Raw genomic sequence first — 26,899 nt, forward strand, 5'->3', positions numbered from 1 at the left:
TTCAACCATTTCGTTTTACAGAAAAGAAAACCGAAGCTTTGGGAGATGAAATAACTTTACCCCAGAATACATATCTCATAAGCAACAGAGCTAGGTCTGGACACCAGGTCTCATGATTCTCAGTCCAGTGCCCTTTTAATTAGTTTCTACTACTATCCACTCTCCATTGACCATCAAAGAACACCCTTATTTGGCAGATAATTTATACACAGTACTTCAAAACCTGCAATCAATTCTTTTGCAGTTGTTAATACTTTGACAAGACCAAGAAGGACAAAGTCAATGTACTTTGATCACCCCAAAATAGATTTTTCTTTATTCTGAATTTTGAGAGATAAGACATGGAGGGAAACAGAGTTAAAGCAAGCAGAATTAAAGGAATACTGTACCAACAGCTAGAACACTTAGGTTCAAATCCCAGTTCCACCATTAATTAGCAGCAGGGATAGATGAAGATCCTTGCTGGCACCTTGGGGGATTTATTTTTATTAGTGTTTCTGCTTTTGCCAACAGACAGAATGCAACCTTAGAGTCAGGAAGACTGGGGTTCAGAGTCTACCTCTGACACATACTGGCTTCATGAGTCTGGGCAAGAAATCTGAAGTATTACTGCTTTAATGCTTTCAAAACTCTGCTTCACATGCTTTTTCACTTTTTTATGTTTCTTGCTTTTGTTTTTTTTTTTTTGTGACACGGTTAATATAGAAATATGTTTTGCATGAATTCACATGTATAATTGATATCATATTGCTTGCCTTCTAGTTGGGTAGGGGAGAGGCGAGAGGGAAGGACAGAATTTGGAATCCAAATAAAAAAATGTTAAAAACAAACAATGAATCAAAAAACCCTTCTGCTTCAATAGGAAATCCTCCAATAATCTAAAACTGTTTTTTCTCCAAGTGGGTGCATCCTCCAGCAACTCTCTGAGCCTTGGTATGTAAACCTGCATGAGTTTTTGTGATCAAAAACATTCATTGTTTCATAGTCCAACTTCTAATAATGAGCATCTCCAAATTCACCTGGACTGGTCCTTTGATGAATGTGAATGGATTCTCTTGTTCCAGAAGAAATCAGAAAAAGAGATAGTTTCAGAGAAACCTGGGAAGACTTGTATGCTATGACATAAAGTGAAGTGAGCAGAACTAGGAGAAAAAGGTATATAAAAACACTGAAAAGACATAAAAAATATTTGAGAGACTTATGAACTCCAATCAACTTAATGCCCAGCCATGATTCCAGAGGGCTGACAAAGCCAGTCACTTCTTGAAAGAGAGATAATTCAAGATGCAGAATGAGACATAACATGTTTGGACATGGTTGATGTGGTGATTTATTTTGCTTGTTTGTTACAAGGTTTTTATATTTATTTTTCAGAAGTGAGGGGAGGGTGGTGGAAGGAAGAGAAAATGTACGCTTGTTAACTGAAAAAAAAACATGTTAATTAGGAAAAAGGTCCATTGCTGGTCCCATTTGGTAAGCCTTATCATCAAGTATGCGCTCTGTTGACATAGCCCATGAGAACCTAAGGTCACCTCCACAGTATGATGAGGAATTGGAAGAGGACCAAAGTAAGGTATCAGATTATCTTAACTATATCTGAAATATCTGTGTCTGAAAATTGTTCACTGTCTTTTCTGTGAAGAGGGCCAGCCCTAGATTCACTGGTGTCGTTTTATCTCCTCCCTTCCCCCACCTCCCAACTTCTCCTAAAACAGGCTTTAGACTCTACGATCATGCTGAGTCTCACCTCTGTGGTTTGCTTTATGTCCTCTTACTGTCATCCTAGATGTCCCTGAGAACCTCCCTCCTTGACCTACTCTTTCCAGTCAGTGTTTCAGGAGTAGAAAGAACAATAAGAAAGAGCTAAGGGCCATTCCTGAGTAATAGTTGTTCAGTCATTTTCAGCATGTCCAACTCTTCACTGGACAAAATCCCCATTTGGGATTTTCTTGGTGGACATACTGAAGTGGTTTGCCATTTCCTCCTTCTTTTCCAATGCTTTACATATATGATGTTGTGTGGTCTTCACAACAACTCTGTGGATATTATTATCCACATTTTCTTTTTAAATTTATTTATTTAGTTAGTTAGTTTTAGTTTTCAATATTCACTTCCATAAGATTTTGATTTCTAAATTTCCCCCTCTCACTCCCCACTGCCCTCCCCAAGATGGTATACAATCTGATACAGGCTCTTGCATGTATATTCATATAAACATATTTTCACATTAGCCATGTTGTAAAGAAGAATTAGAACCAAAGGGAGAAACCATGAGAAAGAAGAAACAAACAAAAAAAGAGAGCAAATAGCATGCTTCCGTCTGCATTCAGACTCTGTAGTTCTTTTTCTGGATGTGGGATAGCATTTTCCATCATGAGTCTTTTGGAGTTGTCTTAGATCCCTGAATTGCTAAGAAGAGCTAAGTCTATCAAAGTTAGTCATTACATAATGTTATTGTTACTGTGTACAGTGTTCTCCTGGTTCTGCTCACTTCGCTCAGCATCAGTTCATGTAAGTCCTTTCAGGTTTTTCTGAAATCCACCTGTTCATCATTTCTTATAGAACTATAGTATTCCACTACATTCATATACCACAACTTGTTCAGCCATTTCCCAACTGATGGATATCTCCTCAATTCCAATTCTTTGCCCCCACAAAAAGAGCTGCTATAAATATTTTTGTACATGTGGGTCCTTTTCCCATTTTTATGATCTCTTTGGGATAGAGATCTAGAAGTGGTATTGCTGGATCAAAGGGTATGCACAGTTTTATAGCCCTTTGGTCATAGTTCTAAATTGCTCTGCAGAATGGTTAGATCAGTTCACACCTCCACCAACAATGTATTAGTATTCCAATTTTTTCATATCTTCTCCAACATTTGTCATTTTCCTGTTTCATCATGTTAGCCAATCTGATAGGTGTGATGTGGTACCTCAGAGTTGTTTTGATTTGCATTTCTCTAATCAATAGTGATTTAGAACATTTTTTCCATAGCTTTAGATAGATAGCTTTATCGATAACTTTAGTTTCTTCATCTGAAAACTGCCTGTTCATATCCTTTGATCATTTACCTGTGGAGAATGACGTATTCTTATAAATTTGACTCAGTTATTTATATATTTTAGAAATGAGGCCTTTATCAGACACACTGGTTGTAAAAATTGTTTTGCAGCTTTCTGCTTCCCTTCTATTCTTGGTTGTGTTGCCTTTGTTTATGCAAAACCTTTTTAATTTAATGTAATCAAAATTATCCATTTTGCATTTTACAATATTCTCTACTTCTTGTTTGGTCACAAATTCTTCCCTTCTCCATAAATCTTACAAGTAAACTATTCCCTGTTCTACTTTGCTTATAGTATCAGCTTTTATAGCTAAATCATGTACCCATTTTATCTTTATCTTGGTAAATGGTGTAAGATGTTGGTCTGTGCTCCATTTCCTTCTTTAGGTCATTTTATAGGTAAGGAAACTGAGGCAAACAGGATTAAGTGCCTAGGGTCACATAGCAAGTATATGTCTGAGGTCAGATTTGAACTCAGAAAGATGGGTCTTCCTGACTCCAGGACCGGTATACTATACACTGCACCACTTAGCAACCCCCTACATAATAGATTTGCCTTTTAACAGTGACCTTCTAGAGATACTTGTTATCCAACTGTTAAAAAATTAAGAATTACTGTCTAGGTAGAAGGGGAGGATAGCATCTGGCTGGTAAGTGGAAGACGTGTTTGGAGACAGGAAGAACCTTGAAGCAACCCTGAAGAATCACCACATTCCAGACCAGGAAACACCAAGTAGAGAGTGGAGGTAACCTCGTAGATTATGTATGTTATCTCCCTGTTTACACAGCCCAATATCAGGACTATTATTTCCTTTACAAATGATTTTCTATAGAAGGTATTTGGTTTGCTGTATGCCAACTAAATGCCATGATGAACACATAGTGGAATGGATGCATTCTTTCACTTTAAATTACCACGTTCAGTCTTAAATTACAGTATAAAAAATGAAGGGGAATCAAGTTCTTTGAACTTAAAAAATTACTTTTATTTTAGGAACCAATAAAATTATGGCAAATATTTACAAATAATTATCTCACATAAAGGTTACATAAAATCAATTGTTCACAAGTAACAGCCACTCTCATGAAGACACACAGATATTGAAACTACGCCAATCTTATTGCATGTTTCTTCTACTAATCTAAAAGAAAGGTGTTGCAGTCAACCATTTAACTTAGAATAAAATCACAAATTCCAGTACTGACAAGAAAAAAAAAATGAAAAAGCAAACAAAAAAGAAAAAAGAAAAGGAAAAAAAAAGTCCATCCCCATTTGTCCCACAATGCACCCCCCCACCCCCATCCCCACAATTCCCACCCACCCCATCCCTCCTCACCCACAAAAGAAAAATATGTTTCACATCTTTGGCAAATTGGCACTGCTGTAATTACATTCAAATATTATTACACACAAAAGCAACACACAACACTAAGAAAAAAACCACCAAATTTCAAGTCAGTTCTTTTCTACTAGAAAAAAAGAATACAAAACATACACATTTTAAAGAAGTATTGTTTTTAATCTGTTGGAGACAGATTTGTCTCCTATTTTCAAAGGCAATTCAATTGTGTTTCTATAGTATTTTTGTTGTTGAGTTTTTGTACTTTTTTTTTTACAAGTAAGCTTCTATGCAGGCATCACAAACTTTGGCGGATACAATAGATATGGTTTTTTTTCTTTGAAGCTGGAATTCCCTAAGACAAAGTGAATTGTCTCTAAGAAAGGAATAAAAAAAAAAGAAGACTCACATTTTCCTGGCAATGAGCTCAATTTGCAACATAATGCATTTCTGTAAATCCAGAATGTACAAAGGCCACTAGAAAGTGAAAACAAAACCAAACCAAACCAAACCAGGACAGTGTCTTCCAATACAAGGCTGACCAAAGCGAAAGCAAGATTTCAATCTCCCACTGCCCATTTTCTGGGCTGACTCAGACATATGAGGATCAAATGGGAGAGTCAAAAGAGGAAGCAGGCTCTGCCAGAAAGGTACATTCAGGGTGGAAACAGGCAAATGCATATCATTGTACAGGTTCAGGGAAGGGTCCTGCCACCCACCTTCTATCAGGTTCTATTAATGGAACACTGGTCAGTATATCTTTTCAGAGAAGGAATAGCTGAGGAGCCAAAGCAAAAATCTAGTAAGTGGGCCAGCAAAGAATAAATGCTTTGCATTTCTAGTTTCAAACATGTCTTGGATGGTGTGTGTCATTTTATGTTTGTGTGCCAAGTTCTGTTAACTCAAGGAGTAAAAGTGATACTAAACGGCTTTGATCTTTTTTGCTACATTTTTAAATGGACATGGAGTTTATTTTTTTTAAGCTTTATAGCAATTAATTGGCTATTGATTGGCTGGAATGTTCAACTTTCCACTTCCCCAAATACAATAAAATAGTTTCATTAAAATGTATTCATGCTTGAAAATAAGAGAGCCATTAAATGGTTTCCTTTCTGTTCCACTCCAAGGGAAATGCACAGTTTGTAAATCAAAAATCTATCATATGAAATCATTCATTCTTAATGGTACTTTCAGGAGAAGATGAGGGACATGGCAGAAAGTGTGGCAATTATTTCAACAAGAGAGACCCAATATTCTGTGGCCACAGCCATTAACACACAGGACTGATTCACTCTTCAAAGGCACCTGATTTCAAATTTCAGATGCTTGCATTCTATCCATGGGGGAGTGTGGCATCACAACCCCTCCCCTCTTCCTCACCCCATTCTAGCTTTGTTTTTAATTTTGGTGCCCTGATGTTTCTCACTTTGTCTTAAGATTTTACTCTGCTGTAGTGTGCATGTTACCTATTGATCAGGCACTTAAGAAAAGTCATAAAAAGTAGTAACATGGAATAATGCCTTTTCTCTCTCATATATCCACACATCCACATTCGCACACACAGAGAAATAAATCACCAGAGTCCTACACATTTCTCTAATTATTTGGGGGAGATTACCTTCATTTTTTCATTTAAGTTGCATTTAGGATATAGGCTGATTAGAAATTAGGAAAGAAAAGAAATATTAACTTATTCAGAGAGAGGAATTTTTTGTATCTTCCCTCCAATCATAGGATATACTAAATTCATTCCAAGTGAAATCTGACCTCAGTTGTGAAAAAAATCATTTCAAACTTCATCATATTGTGTGTGCATGTGTGTGTGTGTGTGTGCATGTGTGTGTGTGTGTGTGTGTGTGTGTGTGTGCATGTGTGTGTGTCTTTGACTTGTGACTCCAGCCTTTTCAAATCACAGGTTTGTTAGGAGACTCAGAAGTCAACTGTACTCCTCCGGGCTCATAGCTTCAATCCATTCCTCTGCACATTAACCCCCATGGGAACTGAATCCATGAAATGCTCGCCAAGCCTTGCAAGACTGGATGACAGTGGGGGAGCACTAGAGATCAATATTGCAGCTTCATCATGAATATGCAGAAGGAAAACCTCAGGTACTAAGGACAACAGTCTGAAGTACCAGTGGTGATAGGTGTACATATCACAGGCTAAAAGTCATGGCCCAACTGTCCAACTTTCCAATTATTCATTTTCTAGATTTTTAAAAAATGCACTTTTGCTTCAAAATCTCTAAGGCCTACCTAAGCAGACCAAAATGTGCAAAATAAAACAAATTCACAATGACCGTGGGAGACGGAGGTGTGTGCACCTGAAAAATCTGAAGTTATGGGACCAGTGACACCTCCAAGTTGACTCAACCTGCCTCTTTTCAAAGGTTATAATAGGGTTGGTTTTGCCAAGTCATCTCAAACAATCCCAAAATCCATTTCCCTCAGAAAATCCAATGTGTTCACTACTTTTTCATATTTAGTTTATGGTCACAAGCATTTTCTTGATCCTTTCCATGTCTTGTTTCACGTATGGTTTATTTTTAAGACACTTGATTTGATTCTTACATGTATAACAAAGATTTTCTGTAACATGTTTCCCAAAGATGATAAGCAAATTTTGAATACAATGTCATACTAAATATGTGTTTAAACCTTTGACGTACCAGGAAATGTATTAACAAAAGCCCAGTAAAGCAGACTTATGTGAGTGTTTTGATAAAAGAAGTTTCCTCTTGGGCTCCATCCTTTATCTAGGCCTGTGAAAGTTATCTCTTTCTGTAAATCTCCAAGGACTTGAGTGTTTTCCTCCCCTGAACCAATGGGCTTCTTCTGGCTTCCTTATGTGCCTTTATTTGGCTCTTCAGAAATAAATTTTTATGGGTTTTCCCAATCTGCTAAGTGGGAGCTTGTAGGATATCTTTTAACTCCAGCACTCCCAGGTTCCCTGCCTGATGCTTGTATTGCCAAGGTGTAGAATCTCTCTTGACTCCAGAAAGGCTTGGGAAAAAAATTCAGGTGAAGCTTACTGGATAGTAAGACAATGAGAGATGAGGATTCTGGTACAGGAGAATAAAGCAGTGGGAAAGGTTGGATGAAACCTCAAAAGAATTGGATATCCTTGGGATAAGCATCCAAACATTTCAGGGCTTATCGGAATCAAGCTGAGTCTCCAAAACTTCTGAAGCTCCCTCACCTCCCATGGGATGGGGATCAACACCCCCCAAAAAGCACCACTCCTTCCTGACTGTCATACTTCATCTGATTTCTTCTTTACAAAGTTTAGAGCCTAACTTGGGACTATTGGCTTAGGGGATAACACACATTCTCTTTAAGTTTTATGATCTATAATCATGGTACCTTGAGACAGAAGAACTTAGGATTAAGTGTCAAAAGGGGCTTTAGGGACCATCTAGCTCAGGGATTCTTAACCTGGGGTCTGTGAACTAAAAAAAAAATTTTGGGTAGCTGCATTTTAGCAGAATTGGCTTCCTCTTATTTTATGTACTTAAAAACATTCTGAAAAAAGCTTCACCAAACTGCCAAAGGGATGGACACAAAAATGGTTAAGAATCCCTGGACTAGTTGAACCCCCTTATATGGCTGTATGCCAGGAAATGGAAGACAAGAAGCATGATGTGACTTGCTCAGTTCTATGGTTAATAAACAGCAGAACAGGAGACATCAACTCCAAGTCCAACTCTTGCTACACAAGGGGTTATGGGATATTGATTTGTATCACAACACTGTTCTAAGCAGGGCTCAGGATGAAAGGGCTAAGACTCCAAAAGTGGACTCTTTGGAATAACAAAACTTTCATTTGAAACAAAGCCTTGAACTGGAACTTGGGTTCTTGGAGGCCCATTTAAGTTCAGAATACCCTGCAAATGTGTGTGCTAGCCAAATGGCTCCTTGGCTTCTTCTCAGGCTTTGAATTTACTAGTCAAAACACTTCTAGAGCTCTTCTTATTTTTCAGGAGTTCCCTAGTACTGTTTCAGGCATAGCCAGCCTGGTAGAGTGAATTAAAGGAGAACCAGATCCAACTCTTACAAACATAGGCTATGTGACCATGGTCAAGTCACCACCTCTAGTGGTTAGATACTAAACAACCCTCTAAGATTATCATGATGTGAATTGCTGATCTGTATTGTTCTAGTGAGTGTGTTAAACACCAGGAGAAGAGTTCCCCATCCCAAAGAAACTATAGGTCCAGATCTGCTCCTCTACCTCAGCCAAAATCATTAGGATTAGGACCTTTGTCATCATTAATTCCATATTAAAATCTATTCAAAAAAATTTTGTTGTACAGTGACAAAGAAGAGGTATATGCTTTCTAAGTCCCTTCTATTCCAATGAGAAAAAAAGAGGTATGTTCTTTCTAGATGCATAGGTCTATGCTGGACATCCCTGGCATTTTTTTCTTTTTGTCAGTTCATAGTTATTGATGCAAATGTAATCATAGAATCCAGGTAGCTACTGCCCAGCATAACCAGTATTGTATAACAGTTTGTAATCGAGGAATAATGCCATATTCTACTGACTAAAGCAGACATGTGGTGAAAGCATCCATAGCAATGACTGGTAACCTCTTCATCACCAAGTTAATATATGCAGACTGAAGAGGGTTGCTTTCTACACGTTCATAAACGTGTCTTTGGTTACTTCCTTCCTAAGTAGTCAGTAGTCCCATAATGTGCTGTTATGTGTAATCAAGATAGGTAGGTATGCTCATTTTATTTATATCCTAGGAGTGGCACATTGCACAGATAACACACCATGATATATTTTGCTTGTAAGCAAAATATTGATGTCTGTAGGATGAATCTTAATAATAATATCTATGGTACTTGTCTTCTTCACAATCATTGATATCACCAAAGGAGTTTGTGGACTTGTCTCAATGGTGATTTAATCCAATTTTATGTTGAGCAGGCCAAATTTTTCAAGAGCTATAATGGTCGTGTATTCAGCTATTTACTTTGGTCAGATCATTAAAAACAAATCAACATTTATAGACTGGTTATTCATATCATTTTAAATACCTAATCATATTGACCGCCTATCTAATCAATAGCTGGTCAGAGCAGCTGAATGGAAGAATGTTAAGATCACCAAACATAATGACGTGGCCTCTGTATTTAGTTTACCTACATATGCATCCTATGATTGAAATTGGCAACTTCAGTGCCACATTTTTCTAATTTCTGAATTGTGCCAAATGCATAACACTTGTCAAATGACAATATATTTGACTCCTATGAGTCAGATGAAAATCTATGAAATTAATAAGACACTTGCCTTGCCAGGGCAGCAATATAGATTTCAGCTCCTCTCAGTACAGTGACCTTGTCCTTTCAGTTGAGATTGTAAGACTGATCATAAATAATGAGATCTTTATAGCAGAGAACTTAACATCCCTAAGCTGACCCAGTTACTGCCTATGTGGAGACTGTTCATAAACTTTAAAACTATATATAAACAGATACCATTTGCTTTATAATGTCTTTGATTTCAAATTCTGTGACCTGACCAGTGCTCCACAATAGAGGTCCTGCTTAGCAGATATGCATATCATAAGTAAACTCAAATAATTCAGATGTAAAAGCTGTGTTGATTTGGAGTCTCATCTACCCTCTGTTCTCCTGTCCAAGGATCTGCTTCTCTGTGCTCTTGGGATGGTGGAAGAAAATGGTGGCAGTCCTTGGGCCTCATGTTAAAGCTAAGACATGGGAATGTACAGTGGAACTATTCCTTGATTGGAATAAGTTGAATTCTTCTTTTTTCCAACACTGTCTCATATTTCAGTAGAGGAATCTCCTTCCTGCTATACCTAAGTTAGTTACTAAGTTTTATTACACCAAAAAATGAAATCAGAATGCAATGAGGCTCCATTTTCAGGAACTCAGTAGGCCCTCTTAGAAATAAGATGAAAGGGTTTGAGTTGATAATTGACACCCACATATCTGTTTCAACATGCCATACCAAACATTCTGTCTTTCTCCATCTATGCTGTGCTCCATTGCTCAGAAGGGCAGCTAGGTGGTGCAGTGGATAGAGCGCCAGGCCTGGAGACAGGAAGACTCATCTTCCTATGTTCAAATCTGGCCTCAGACACTTACTAGCTGTGTGACCCTGGGCAAGTCACTTAATTCTGTCTGCCTTAGTTTCCTCATCAGTAAAATGAGCTGGAGAAGGAAATAGCAAACCACTCCAGTATCTTTGCCAAGAAAATCCCAAATGGGGTCATAAAGAATTGGACGCAACTGAAATGACTAAACAACAACAGCCATTGCTCAGAGTGCCTTTCACCTTCCCTCTGCCTATCTACATCCTAGCCATCTTTCAAGACGTAACTCAAGTCCCACAAACTCTGTGAGGCCCTCTTTGCCCATCCCAGTCTACAGTAATTTTGCCCACCCCCTATCTATAGTGATTTCCTGACTCCTGAAGCACTTATTCCATATACCTCATATTTTAGTATCTGATCATAGTCTGCTTTGTATTTTTCTTTAAGCACTCTATGCAACATGGTTTTCTGTCTAGCAAAATAAGGGTAGGGTCCATCTTATATTTCTTTCTTTGTATCATCTCTGCTTTCCCACTACAGTGTCTACTATAGTACCAAGTACATAAGAGCTTCTCAACAAATACTTACTGAATGAATTAGTGAATGAACTAACTGATCCTAATTTGTCTTTCATTTAGCAGGGGTGAGAAACACATTCATTCACTTTATCAGATGCTCTGATGACATTGTGCAACTCTAATTGACAAGTGAGTAAAGCAAGTTGAACCTGGCTGTCTCTTGGGGGAAATAAATAAGAACAGATTATGTGGGCTTAAGAGTATTGATGATGATTGAAATGTGCCTTAGCCAGTCCTCTGAGTGCAAGTCTCTGCTCAATCACATTGATTGACTCAACATTCTCTACCAAGTAAAGTCTGGCATTGAAGTCTCTCTATAATTTTGTCTAACCTATCTTTCCAGCCTTAGCTCATACTATCCTTCTTCATGTGCTTCACAGTCCAGGCAATCTGCACCATTCTTCAACCTCTTCTTGCCCTTTCCCACTTTTATGCATTGGCTCACACTAATCCTTTAGTCCTAAAATGGATTCCTTCTCCTGTCACAACCCCATCTCCATTTGTTGAAACCCTTCCCTTTCTTCAAGGCCAAGTTCAGGTACCGTGAAGAACCTTCCCTGATGCCCCTGAGGGAAATGACCTCTCTCTCCTTGAATCTCACAGAACTTTGTTTGGACCTTGCCTACACATTGATCATAATCTAATTTGTATTTTATTTATATATGTACATGCCTCATCTCCCCTACAAGATAATAAATTCCTTGAGGGCAGTGACTGTGTCTCATTTATTATTGTATCCCAAACACCTAGTGCAGTGCTCCTGCACAGATTAGGTGCTTAAAAATGTTTGTTGAGTTGAATCGTTGAAGCATTTTTGAGCTACTCATTTTTTGTTCTTTTTTCCTAAAGAGAATGGGACATTAAACAAAATATCACTGCTGTATTAGTGGGCTTGTTTTTCCTGGGGGTGGGAGGAAAAATAAAAACACCTTATGACAGTAATAATATAATATTGGGGAAGGTGTCTTGGTTTCCAAAGAGTAGCTTTGGGGGAAATCACCAAAATTATATTCTCCAAATTTCCATGTAACGTCTGATGAATGGTGAGGCCAAGCCAAGGATGACTCAGGCTATTAACATGTCAGTTCATCAGGCTGAGATTGTTTTCTTTCCTTTTTCTTTTACAAAATCAGTGAGTTTCCACCTGCCTATTTAAATTTACATACAGCATGTCAGAAGCTAAGAAATCCTTCCTTGAAGTTAGCACTGCTTGGAACTAGAAAAATGTATTTCCAGTGTACTCAGGATGGTTACAAAGAAAGATGAATTGATAGAAAGCTGCAAAATGTCACAACCTGCCCAGGGGTTTTACTTGTTCCTTGTGTTCCACGCCTCTCAATAGCATGTTCTCCTACCCAAGGCCTCTCCTATGGGATACTGAACAAACAAACAAACAAAAAAAATCACTTCAGGCCAAAGGATGACCACAAAGAAAATACCACCTGGTTGGCTCAAGGTCGGTTAAAGCTTACTGAATTCTGACTCAGTGCACCAGTTTCAAAATGCACTTGTCAATGCATTTTGAGCCCGCCATGTGTAAAAACATTTACAGTATATATGTAGCCATATATTTGCAACACACACAAAAAGCAAGGCGTTATTTACATCGATGCTGCTGTAAGCTGAAAAGAGCAATCTTTTTGGACCATCCACCCCAAACAAAAGCCCAGGGTGAGTTAGGCAGATGATGTTGAGATGTCCACCTCATAGTCATCCAGGAGGAAAGCTCTACCCAAGAATATATTTGTTTGGCTCTTCCTCGGATGTACCTGGAGAAAACCAGAGGTGACTGGCCCCGTGCCTAACATGGTGGCTGCTCCCAAGAATAGACTGTCCTGTGAATAGGGAAGAATGTCAGTGTAACTGGTTTTCGGTTGGTTGGTTTTCTGAGACCCAGTCAACATGAGTAAAATCTCATTGATTTCCTCTTAGAAGAAAACAAACAAAACCCAACAACAACAATGAGGGGGGGAGGAGCAAGAAAGCAAGAGAGAGGGAAAAAAAAAACCACCAACCCCACATCAGTTGGCCCCTTGCAAAGAATAACATTTCGTTGAGTCTGTGGAATCTTATTGGCTATTCTCTTGTTGTTCCTTGTGCAGCCTGGGTGGCATGGGTATGTCTCAGTGATTCAGATGCCATAGTCCTGAATGATATGTGCAGTAAGTGCTTGGATTTCTTTGCTCCTGGGGTCAGTGGCGGTCATAGGCGGTGGCAGCCGCAGGGGGAGCTGCTCCTCTGGCCGCTGCACTGTAATAGTAAGGGGAGCCTGGAAGAGAAAAGAGGGCCATGAGGACCGATTGTGTCCAAAGTGGCAATACATATAACTCCCAACCCTGGCTAGGGATCCATGGTAGGAAAAGAGCATGAGTGACCTGGACAAGCATTTCCACAATGGTGAAAAGATGATTGGACCAGGAGGCAGGGGGTTTGCCTTTGTCATTATCTAGCCATGTGACCTTGGGTAAGTCACAAACTTGCTAAGCTCCAGTTAGGACCTTATCTGTAAAATAATAATAGCTCACTTTTACAGGATGCTTTAAGGTTGGCAAGGTGCCTGGTAATAGAATTTATGAATGCACATTCTTAACACATTTCACTCTGATAAACTATAAGCTCTTGGAATGTAAGGATGGCTTCATATTTGTCTTTGTAGTCCCAGCACGTGGCACTGAACCTGGTGCATAGTAGGCGCTTCATATATGCCTGTTGAAGGCATGAAACTTGTTGCCATGTGGGTCATTTGCTAACTAGATCTGTCAGAAGTGGAGATGATTCCTACTTGGTCAGGAAGGGATTTTCCAGGCCACTGAAAACACAAAATGGATCTCTAAAGGAATTAATTTTTCACGTCGACTGTCTACACTAGAGGTTTCAAATGAGGCTGTGGAGTGTGGCCTGAACCAGATTAAAATGTAATTGAGAAATATTTAACAAAATAAATAAAAATAAAATAAAACACAGATAACATTGCATTTTAAAACTAAGTCAATATGTAGCCAGGGATGGGTAGCCCTCATTTCTGTTTGAGTTTGACACTCTTGGCCTACATGAATCAGAGTATTGAATGAATTGCTCCATTCTGTACTTCTTTTCCTCTATGAAGTAAGGGAGTCTGAATATCTGTTTTACAGGCTGGGGACCACAGGTCTAATTTGTAGGAAATCAGAGAGAGGGTTACATGGCCTTAAGTAACCTTTTGAATCTGGCACAAGACTTGGGTTTCCTGCCTAGAGCTGGAGAGATTTGAAGAGACCTTAGAAATCATTTGTTCCAGCCTCCTCATTTTTCTGAGGGTATAACTGAGGCTCAGAGCTGAAATACCTTGCCCAGGTCACGTGACTAGCAAATTGGAGAGCTTAGAGGCAGCTAGGTAGCATAGTGGATAGAGTGCTGGACCTGTGAGTTAGGAAGTCCTGAATTCAAATCCAGCCTCAGATACTAGCTGTGTGACCTTGGGGAAATTGCTTAACTTAAGTCTGCCTTGGTTTCCTTCCTTCCTTCCTTCCTTCCTTCCTTCCTTCCTTCCTTCCTTCCTTCCTTCCTTCCTTCCCTCTTTCCCTCCCTCCTTCCTTTTCCTTCCTTCCTTCCTTCCTTCCTTCCTTCCTTCCTTCCTTCCTTCCTTCCTTTCTTCCTTCCTTCCCTCCTTCCTTCCTTCCTTCCTTCCCTTCTTCCTTCCTTCCTTCCTTCCCTCCTTCTTTCCCTCCCTCCTTCCTTTTCCTTCCTTCCTTCCTTCCTTCCTTCCTTCCTTCCTTCCTTCCTTCCTTCCTTCCTTCCTTCCTTCCTTCCTTCCTTCCTTCCTTCCTTCCTTCTTTCCTTCCTTCCCTCCCTCCCTCCTTCCTTGTCTTCTGACTCTTAGTCAAGGTCTTTTATAGTATAGTTCACTGCCTTCCATCTTCCTCTACTCACACTCAAACACTCAATTTAGCAGCAACAGACAAAGTCTTTATAGATAGGGTCAAATTTTATACATCCACTAGAGCCTCACCATAGTGCTATCCTGGGAGTCTAAGCTGGTGGACCTTTAGGATAAAACCTAAGGTCCTTTTGTTACCTCTGTAACTAACATCTTTTGGATGAAGTCAAAAGCAACCTGTCTTAAATTGCATTTCACTCTGTGAAGAACAGTGCTTTAGCTAGCCTCCACTATCAGTCCACTTAATTCCACAGGCAGTAAATCAAACACTAGCCAGATGAGCTTATCCATCAACATACGAATTGCAAAGCTATCTCCCATCACAGACTACTCCACTGAGGGTAGGAATCTTAAGCCTCTTAATTCAGTGATTTCATTCACTATAGTATTGGCTTTGTTTCTTTGGAATCCTAGGTTACTTTTTCTCCCCTGTCACTGAACTAAAAGCAATTTTAAAAATTGATTTTCTGATGTTAATTTTGGCTTCCTCCACTGACGTCCCACTCTATCATGACATGTAGGCAAACCCGAATTGTCAAAAGCTATGCCAGCAGATTGCAAACTCTGGCAGATATCACCAAGTTAGAAAGGCCTAGTATAGGCCCAGAAATAGGCTCTGAGTCTGTCATGCAAATGTGGAAAAACGGGAAGTATTCTGGATATGGAGCCTGAAGACCTATGTTTGGATCTCAGCTCTGCCACTTACTACTATAGTCATGTGACCTTGGGTAAGTCATTTAACCTCTATGGATCTTTCCTCATCTGTAAAATGAGGGGGCTGGTCTGGATGCTTACAATTCTAAATCTATGATTCTATCATGAACCTGCATAAGTTTCAAAAGACTCATCATTAGATTGGGTATATCTTTGACCAATGGGTCAAATGCTATTTTTGGCCACAGAAACTAATGTAACTGCCTACTAGGGCATTCAGAGATTGGTATCTATATAGGTGGAGAAAGTATCCACACTGAAGAAATGAAAACTCTTGGAATATTTTAAATTTATTACCAGTTTTACCTTCTTGACCCATAAACCAGCTTGGTTTTATTTGTGGTTTTTTTTTTTTTTGCCTGGGCTAGCAATATTGGATTTGAATGATTACAAAAATTTGTTTCAGTTGTCATTACCATTTGGAGGTACTAATTCAATTAGCTTTATTTCACACCTGCTATGTGCAAAAGCACAGTGTAAAGCATTAAAATGATAATAATAATTCCATAAACCTTCCTTTCTACACAGCCCAAAAGGTCAATCCAATCCATGAAGCCCATGGTGCCTCTGTGTGCTTTTTTCTTTAGCCCTGCCATAATATTAGACACTAATATTTTTCACTTTATCACTTGATGATAATGATCATGATAGTAATGACGATAACAATAAGGATTTGTACTGTCCATAAATGGATGTAGCAGTCTGGATCTCAAATGAAAATTTTCTATGCTAAAGAAAACCATCAAAGGCAAATCTCATTTGTTTGGCTTTAGGGACATGACAACCTGGTGTATGTAGCATAGTGCATTTAGAGTCTGAGGACCTTGGTTCAAATTCCAGATCTGTCACTTACTAACCTGCATGACCTTGGGTAAGTCTCTTGGCCTCAGTTTCCTCACCTGTAAAATGAGATGGTTGAACTAGATAGCCTCCAATATCCCATCCAGTTCTAAATTCTACATCCTTGTTAAATGAATGCCTGAAAGCATGGATGAATGGGTGAAATATACATACATATATGTATATGTAAGTGTGCATATCTTTACATACATATATTTATTGAGAGAGACAGAGAGAGAGGAGACCATAGACAGGCACCTTTGTCTTTTAAAGATAGACGATGTGACAAAAAACAGATGTTATTCTGGGTCCGATTCTGACCAGAAAAGAGGAAATAATTGCAAAAGTAGATATGACAGGAACTGTGGGAAGAAGTGACCCAAGTGATCTTAGAGTTTGAGACAGAGAAGGAAGGGACCCCTGGTGTACAGTAGTCTGACACATCCTAGATTTCAGGGCAATAAAAGGATGTCACTGTCTAACATTCTAGTTCAAGTTCACGAGGGATGGGGGTACTCCCAAGGAAAATATTAAAATCAATTCAACAAACATTTTCAAGTGCCTACTATGTGCAGGGGACTAGGTTAGGTGTGGGGGATCCAAAGAAACAAATTAAACAATCCCTCATGTCAAGGACCTTACATCCTACTAAGGAGATGAAACATTGGACAGATAAAATCCTGGATAAACAAATAGATAATTCTGGTGCAAAATAAAGGGTGACAGTGTTTAAAGAGATGGATATAGAAGGTGAGGCAATTCATCAACCAACCAAGAGACAGAAGCAGAGGCAGGGAATTGAGGACAAAATGTAAAAGGATGTCATTGTCATAGGAGAACAGAGTTGGTACTAGCAATTTTGGCACCCAGGGCAAGCTTGCAAAATGTGTCTAGAGCAAGAGGCAGAAATTATGACTTTTTATCACCTGTTTAACACAAATTTGGCTGAGTAGAGGGGAGAGAAGCAGAGATACAAGACCTCATGGGGAAGAGACAGAGGCCATTGGACACTGTGAGTCCACTACTATGGAGGTTAATGCCCAGGACAGATAAGGGGAAAGAGAAAGATGGGACCAGTTTGTAGAGGAGCTCACCTAGAGTTTGGCTTTCAGAAGGAAGAAGTCTTTTATCTGGGGGCTTCCAATTTTAACTAATTATTTTTGCTAGCTGGGTACTAGACACAATTGGTTCCCATGCTTCAGAAGGAATATAAGGAACGTCAATGACCTATAAACTTCAGCACACTGGGAAAAGCTCCAGTCCCTCTACCTTAGTTACAGCTCTCTGTAAGAAAAATGTTAAAAAAGCTCAAGCCCCAAACAAGGCATTCTGTATGGTTCATTAAGGCCAAGAGAAAAGGACTTTCCAATGTATGTTGGGGATAAGAAAATTAAAGAATGGATAATGCCACTAGATAGCAAAGACAAAGAGGAAGTAGAACTATCCAAATTTTATTTTGATTTTTCATGATATACTTATGAATGGTGGAGAGATGTTGAGTGGATTTCTCCTAACAGACTAAAAAGATTGACACCACTGAAAGATTAGAACTAGTTGGTTGAAAGACCAGAGCCTAAGAGTATTGATTAATGGATCAGTGTCAGCCTCCAGGGAGGTTCTATTACAAGGCCATAGGATTCTGTCCTTTGTCTTATTCTAGTCACCATTTTTTTTTTTACCCAGTGACTTACATGAAGGCATACATGATATGATTATAAAATCTGCGGCTATGACAAAAATCTGGGAGGGATAGTTAGCATGTTAGATGATGGAATCTATATCCAAAAACATCTCAACAGGCAAGATTAGTAGGTCAAATGTATTTGATGATGAGCATAAATGTAAAACCCTACATATGGTCAGTTTGAAGTACAGATCAGTGGTTTCCACAGGGTTTTTTTTGATTATATGTCCCATCAATAAAATGTTATTTTTAATATTTAACTCAACCCCCCCAAATGTATATTTCCCTATTTACTGTACATGTATATGCATGTACTGCTATGCCAATAATATAAAACTTATACAAAAAATTAAACTGAAGAAGAATAAGGTAAAAAAGGAATAACATTTGGTCCTAGCCAGTTTATTGGGTAGTGAAGTGACACAACTAGACCTGCACTTTAGATAAATCACTTTGGCAGCTAAGTGGAGAATGGATTGGTGTGAGGAGACATTTGAGGAAGAAAAATTGAAAGGCTATTTCCAGCCCTGAAGTCAGGAGCACCTGAGTTAAAATCCAGCCTCAGACACTTAGTAGCTGTGTGACCCTGGGCAAGTCACTTAACCTTGATTGCCTCCTCCCCACCAAAAAAAAGGCTAGTGGTCCAGGTAAGAAGTGATGAGCTCCTGAACAAGGGCAATATCTATGTAATTAGAGGAAGGGAATAGGTATGAAACATCATGAAGGTAGAAACAAGATTTAGCAACTGATTGAACGTGTGCAGTGAGAGAGAGCGAGGATCACCAATGAAGCCAGGGTGTGAATATGGCTGACGAAGATGGCGGTGCCATCGCCAGAAATAGGGACGCTTGTTAAAGGGGCGGATTTTGGGGGGAAGATAATGTAATGAAATCTGCCATGCAAATCACAGCGCAATGATGCCTGCTCATTCTATGAGACTACTCTGTTCCACCCCAAACGAAAAGGACGGACTATTACTGATGAGTCACTCAGAGCCTGTACACTGAGGGGCACCTGCAATAGCTATGAGGTCATTTGGGGGAGGGAGGGGCAGAGGGATTTTCCTAATGGCACTTGGAAAGCTGCTGCCATGAGTATCACTACCCTGAGAGGCTGAGGCCCAATCAGAAATGGGAAATATTGGGAGATGAGGGAGACAAACCATCCAATTGCCCATTCCAGTGAGTTTATTTATTTTATTTATTTAGTGGGACCTAAATTCCCACCCTCTGATTGGTTAATCACACAGCCTTTAAGGTTGGGCTATAGCCCCCTTAGGTTCAGGATACAGCCTTCCAGGCCTCCAACCCCCAATACACACACACACACACACACACACACACACACACACACACACACACACAGAGAAATGCACACTTTGGACCACACAGCTATAGATAAACAAAAATTAAAGAAAAATTTCACAGGCTAGAACATAAAAATTTAACAGGAAGAGAGGAAGTTAACATGACATACAGCATGACTATTACCTGATCATCTATCAGGGATGCTCTGGAGGTGGGGGTGGAGGTGGAATGGAGATCCTGCATGGGTGAAGAAATTTAACTAGGTGATCTCTAATCCTCATCTACTTCTGAGATTCTATTGTTCTTCCCTTCTCACCCTACCCAGCAAAGACAAAGGTGACAGATGCATGGAGTACTTGAGGTTGAAGGAGATATTCCAGGTCCTTCTGATTTCTCCTCTAAGGTCTCCTCTGGTCAGTATAAGCCCCTTTCCTTATATAACAAAGAAAATTAGAAGCCAGAAGGGTGGTTGTTCCAGTTAGGTAATTTTCCTCTCCCTACCTCCCCTCCTCGTCCCTGAAAATCAATAGATGCTTTCATTTCAACTGAGTGTAGACGTTGTAAACACAACCTTGGAGACCGACATTTCCTAGTGACCTCCTTCAATTATTTTAACCCAATTCCAATACCCCAGCTCAGAGATGACTAATGTTTTCACTCTTCCATACTTGCCTTCATGTTTTTAATGACAGCATCATCACCCATCATCACCATCAAGCAATAATTAAGAGGTGCCCATGTGCACATATTTGGAGACTACATTTAAACACATTAGGCAGGTGGAGTGGGAGGCAACCTGGGATAGTAAAAACAATACTGGATTTGGAATCAGAAGGCTTGGGTTCAAATTCTAGCTCTACCAATTACTAAACGGGTGACATTGGGCAAGTCATTTTACTACTCTTGGCATCAATTTCAACAGGAGTAGGATAAAAGTTGGGCCAGATAATTCCTAAAGTCCTTTCCATCTCTAAATCTATAATTCTGTGATCTTGGTTCCTATATTCAGACACATAATAGATGACATCTATATGGTGCTTTAAGGTTGGCCAAGTGGTCTGCATACATTACCTTATTTGAGTTTCCCAACAATCCTATGAAGTAGGTACTATAGGTATTGTTATATCTACTTTACAGATGGAGAAACTGAGGATGAAAGTAGTTAAATGACTTGCCCGGGTCATGTAGCTAAGGCAGAATTTAAACCCAGAATCTCCAGACTCCTGAGCCTCCATTCTATTCACTATTCCAGGTTGCCTCAAATCTCTACAAAGAAGATGAAGATTTAAACATGACAAAAGAAAGCATAAGGACAGTTACAAATCTCTGCAGGATTCCTACCCAAGTGAAAACAGCAGTGGGGATGTCAATATTGCTCTGAGTGAAAAAGCAAATGACTCTCAGACCCCAAAGAAGACTAAGAAAGACAAAGCATTCCATTACAGATGAGGAGGAAGATGGGAAATAAGCATTTATTAAGTGCCCTATGTGTCAGGCACTGTGCTAAGTGCTTTACAGATAACTCACTTGATCTTTATAACTACTCAGGGAACTACATGCTGTTATTATCTCCTTTTACAGCTGAAGGAACTAAGACAGGCAGAGGCTAAATAATTGCCCAGGGTCAAACTACTGTATCTGAGGCAGGGTTTGAACTCAGTTCTTCAGACTCCACAATCAGCACTTTATCTACTCGGCCACCCAGGTGCCTTTAGGAGATGGTTTCATGAAATCTAGGAACCAATGAGGAGTGAAGATAGCAGAACTAGGAGAACAATTTACAAAATAACAACAGTGCTATAAAGACAAATATCATGGAATGACCTAAGAATTCTTATTGATTCAATGACCAACCGTGATTTCAGAGGACTAGGGGTGAAGCACACTACCCACATCTTGACAGAGAGGCAGTGAATTCTGGGTACAGATTGAAAAATAGATTTTATAAGATGTGACCAATGTGGGTTTTTGTTTTGCTTGACTACGTATATTTGTTACAAAGGTTTTGTTTTTATTGTCTTAATGGGGTGGGAGGAAAAAAGGAACAATTTGGTTAATTGAAAAAATTAGATTAATTAAAAAAAAAAAGAAAATCAAAGTGAACCTATGCAAAACCCTTCTGATTTAATCTTCTCTCTCCCTCCTCCTCTTACATTTCTTACAAGCCTCTACTCTTATTCCTTTCAACCATCAAATCCTAATGTCTCTCAGAATCTGACCAGCAGCCATATAATCTGAAGTGCTGGGTTTTCCTTTCTAATTCACATTTCTGGGGTGAAAATTTTTTTAAAAGCCTATTATTTAACGTGAAAAATGAAAACATCACATCATAACACATTTGATCTTTCTCTCCACCACTATACTCACATCTAAAATAAACTTGTCCTTTCTTCTGTCATTTTTTTCTTTCTAATTCATATTATCATCAATTTATCCCTTGACACAGTCATTTCTGGTTCATACTTGTTCTCTAATCCTTTTATAGAAGCCCATAGAAGAGCTGATTCTAATCCTAATTGACTGGTTCCAAACCCTTTCACCTAGTATGAAGCCCGTGCCAATATTGTCAATCTCATGACCCTGTCTCCTGTAACAACAGCTAGATAGCTCAGGTGTGTCCGAAAGGGAATCCTGTCAGCCTCACTTACATTTCACAAGTACACAAATCACCCGAGTTCAGAAGTGGGCACAGGGCATCAAACAAAATCTGCAGTGATCAGCATCGAGTGGAGAGTAATGAGGGGAAATGGTAAAGAAGTTATTACAACAAACCAGCATGAAATTGAATCATTTTTCTTCATTAGAAGGTGTTACTATTATCCACTTTTAGCATGTTTGGGTTAAGTTGGCCTTAGGCGGTCAAGCCAATGAAATCAGGAGCAGAGTGAACCAACCTCCTTTCATAGTGAGTGCAGGGCCTTTTGGAACAAATCCCAACAGCTTTCGTGCTTTGGGAATGCCAGCCAGCATTAAGCCAACAGTTCTTTTCCCAGGTTCCAGAATCTTCATTTTTTTTCTTTTTCCCAGATAGGCAATGCAATTTTCTGTGGGCCAGCCCCCATTGCCCAGGGAGCAGCAAGACAAAATCATAAGCTCATAGGATAATAAATGGCCGAATCATAGCTCAAGAGCTAAAAGGGATCTCAGAGAGCACCTAGTCCAATCTCTCATATTACTGGATGAGGAAACTGAGGTCTCACAAGGTTAAATGACTTGTCCAAAGTCACATGGAAAGTGAGCCATCATATTCAGGATATTCAGCTCAATCCAATTCAATTTGACAAGCATTCATTAAGTTTCTAATCTGGGCTATGAAGACCCTTACCACAATATCGAGGAAATAGGCCCTGCCTCAAGTAGTTTCCATTCTACCGGATAATGGGTGAATTGTTTAGCTTGCTGAGAAACACTATGGGACCGGTTTTGCAATCTGAAGGTAATGTCAATACTAATTATAGTTAGCATTTATATAATACTTCAAGGTTTGTGAAGTATTTTAAGAATATTATCTCATTTTTATCCTTACTTCAACACTAGCAGGTGGGTGGTATTATTATTTCCATTTTAAAGAGAAGGAGAGTGAGGCAGATAAAAGTTTTGACTTGGCAAGAGTCACACAGTTAGTATCTGAGGCTGGATTTGAACTCAGGTCTTCCTGACTTTAGGCCTAAGCTCTCTATCTGCTGTACCACTAGCTGCCTAATGATAATTCATATAACACTTTACAAAGAATTTTACAAATATTCTATTCTCAACAATTCTAGGAGATAGATATCTGTTTTCATTAATTCCATTTATAGATGAGGTTAAGCAATTTGCCCAAAGTTATAGTTAGTGGTATCTGAGGTAGAATTCAAACCCAGATTTTCCTGATTTCAAGTCCAGATTTCTGACTCTGAAATACTTCACAGAGTGCACCACACTGATAAGGATAGGGACTAGACATGTGATTTCATTGGTATAAAGAACTCCCAGGTGAGGAAACTTCCTCTACCTATGCAGGTAAGCACTTTCTTTGTAACATCATCTTAAAGAGTTACCTAGAGCACTAAGAAATTAAGTGACTTGCTTAGGTTCACAGCCAGTACGTGTCAGAAGTAGGAGTGGAACCCAGGTCTTCCTGACTTGAGGACTCCATCCACTCACTAAGCCATGCTGCCATAGCCATGAGCTATTATCAGGCGGTTTATCCTATAGATGTCTTGGGCATGGGGGGAGTGCATGGACACTTCACCATGAGAATACTGATGTTTGCTGCCTATTTGGGTCCAATATTATCAATGATACTTCTCCAAAGTGCATACATGATATTCAAAAGCTTGAGAAACTCTGTTATATTGGGGCTCTTGGGAAGCACGAAGTGGTGGGGTGTCTCATTTGTACGAACTTGAAAACATGGCTTATAAAAGCCAGAAATGAGAAGTGAGGAGTCTATGTACTTCCACGTGCAGCTGCCAAAGTGCTCAGAGATATATACCCTATGTTAAAAATTCCTGATTTCATAAGCCAACGAAAGGGTTCACTGGATTTGCATTTCTTAGTTTTAAAAATAATGTCTATTTCATTACACTAAAAGAGGGAATGTGCATTTATTAATCTCTTACTAATGTGCCAGGCACTGTGCTAAGTGATTTAAAAATATTTTCTTTCAGGCTAGAGACATTTGAGCTTGAGAAAACCTCAACTGATGAACTCTCCCTTGGGCAAAGGAGTTGTTCTTCTGCATGGCCTTCCTCAGAAAACTGCATTGGTTACTAGGCTCCATGCTATCTGAAGGATAAAGTCCGCAACCCACAGGTTGGATCCCAAAGCCTTCTACCATTTGGCCCTACTTATGAGGACATTTTAGTCTTACTATTTATTTTATTTACCATACTTACTGAGACTTAATGCACTTCTTCTGATTGGAATATGACTCTTTAAGTGCATTTATCATTCAAAAGGAACAAGAGGTAGAGTAGTATTATATATTAAGTGGTATTGTATTTTATGTATTCATGAAGAAGTCCATGTCTATTGAGTGGGATAAGTGTGGTGGATAGCATTTGAGTGATGATCAAAGGTGGTAAAAATAGAATGGCTATTGCCACTATAATATTTTATGGGACAGAAAGGCAGAGAGAGAAAATAGATGGGGTATTCATCAATTGGAGAATGGCTGAATAAATTACAGTACATGAATCTAACAGATTTCTATTATGCCATAAGAAAAAACGATGAGCACTCAGAGAAACCTGGGAAGACCTATAGGAACTGATACAAAGTGAAACAAGCAGAATCAGGAAGATTATACAATAACAACATTTTAAAAATGGTAACTTTGAAATACACAAGGACTCTTATAATTGTAATGACTAGCCATGATTCTAGAGGACAAATGATAAAGACTGTTACATACCACTTGATAGGAAAGTGGTAGACTAAATTTTCAGGATGAGACACATGTTTTTGGATATGGCCAATATGAAAACTTGTTTTGTTTGACGATGCTTATTTGTTATATGGGATCTGATTTGTTTGGTTTTACCAGTGTGTAGAGGGAATGGGTGGGGGAGGAAAGAAAAATAAATGCTTCTTAATTAAAAATGTTAAATTAACTTTTTCAAAAAGAGGAAGTAGATAAAAGGTTGTGAAATAGACCACAAGCTTGTCATGGAGACACAATATAATAGTAGCGGGGTCTTCCATTATCTCGATATCTTCTGGATGTCTCCTCTCTACCCCAAGCTGAGTAGCTAGTTTACAAACATTATCTTTAATAATATTAATAACAAATAATATTGCTTTGCTTTTAATATAATTTCATCCTTCAAAAGGTACAGAAACCAATGAGGGAAACTTCAATTCTAATCTTATTTTCATAAATAAGATAGAATTCGTTGTTGGCATTAAAAGGATGACAACCTTGAGAGACCTACAGCTACCCCACTTTAGAATTTTGGGAAGGAGAAGGAAAAGAAAGCAAGGCCTAATCTGACATGCACTCTAAAATTTAGGACAGATCTTGAAATCTCTTTGATTCTATGAAAAATCTTGAAACTTGACTGACTAATTAAGAGAAAGGACAGGTAGGACTCTATTGGCTGAAACACTAGAGAGTAAGTCAACCCAAAAGGGATGGGTTGCCCTCATGAATGAAATTCTGTACTCATAAAGGGAAATGATTTGGATGAGGAAAGAAATGAAAAGTGATCTAAAGAGACCAAAAAGGATACATGGGGAACTCATAAGCCAACCTAGACAAAATAAAAAAACCTTATGTAGAGAAGATAGAAGCATAGTCAGGTCCAAGAACATGGTATGGTCCTGTAAAACATGTCAGAAGTGTAAATATTAGAATTTAAGCTGAGGCTGACAAGAAAAGCTAAGTACAACGAAATAGATAAAAGAGGAAGATCAGAGAAGGTAGATTTCACTTTAGGGTAGGTGGAATGAGATGATCTTTGACCTGTAGAGGGCAGAATAAAAATGGCTCATAGACAGTTGGTTAACAGATTGAAGAAGGAGAGATTTAAGAGAGAATGTCACTGCCAATGATGGGTTCAAGTCACCAGACCCAGATGAATTTTGTTGTAGCTACCAAAAGAACTGATGGATTTGGTTGTTGAGCTTCAAGAGATCACAGTGAAGGTGAGAGGTATTATAGGATTGGAGAAGTGTGAATGAAAGGAGGAGGAGGAGAAAGAGGAAGAACAGGAGGAAGAAGAGATGAGGAAGAGGAGGAAAAAGAGGAGGAGGAGGAGATAGAGTCCTTACTCCAAGCCCAGTGCTCTATCCACTGCACTACCAAGCTGCCTCAGAGTCATATACTTGTATATAAGAAATAAACCTCAAAATTATAAAATGGGGTGGCAGCAGTTTTTATTTAAAAAAGATCTGGGGTTTAGTGGACAACAAGCTAAATAAGCCAACAATGTCATATGGCAGCCTAAAGGAACATAATGTAACAGAAAGAGGAAGGCAGGGGATATAGAAGATCTGGACCTATATAAATATATAGTGAGTAGGTAAGGAGCCAATGGGTAAAGAAAGACTTGACCCAAGTATTCCCATAGTTCTACAAGAGTCCTTTTCTGATTTCCCATTTTGCTAGTGACTCCCTTTCCTATTCACTTCACACCAAAAATTTACTATATTTATTTATTTATTTATTTTTATTTATTTATTTTTATTGACTTATTTGTGTATGTGGTGTTTTCCTCCTAATAATATATAGTTCCTTGAGTGTAAGCACTATTTTGTTTTTGTTTTTGTATTTCCAGAACCTAGCACATTATGAAGGGAACTAGTGGTGCGGTGGTTAGGGCATTAGGCCTGAAGCAAGGAAGACTTGCATTTAAATTTGGCCTCAGACACTTACCAGCCTGGGCAAGTCACTTAACCTCTGCT

General features: G+C 38.9%; 1 protein-coding gene across 4 annotated transcripts in view; it reads right to left on the minus strand.

Annotated features, from left to right (window-relative positions):
• Positions 1-4,423: 4,423 nt before the first annotated feature.
• Positions 4,424-26,899, minus strand: part of PAX5 (paired box 5) — a 354,065-nt gene continuing 331,589 nt past the window's right edge. For all 4 annotated transcript variants that reach the window (XM_078153035.1, XM_021004585.2, XM_021004586.2 and 1 more), the window contains one exon: positions 4,424-13,318. In XM_078153035.1, coding sequence (XP_078009161.1) covers positions 13,242-13,318 — 77 coding nt within the window. In that variant the 3' untranslated portion in view covers positions 4,424-13,241. The remainder of the gene's footprint in view (positions 13,319-26,899) is intronic.

The sequence above is a fragment of the Phascolarctos cinereus genome, unplaced genomic scaffold, assembly GCF_003287225.1.
Source record: "Phascolarctos cinereus isolate Bilbo 61053 unplaced genomic scaffold, phaCin_HiC Scaffold_4;HRSCAF=312, whole genome shotgun sequence".
Classification (NCBI taxonomy): domain Eukaryota; kingdom Metazoa; phylum Chordata; class Mammalia; order Diprotodontia; family Phascolarctidae; genus Phascolarctos; species Phascolarctos cinereus.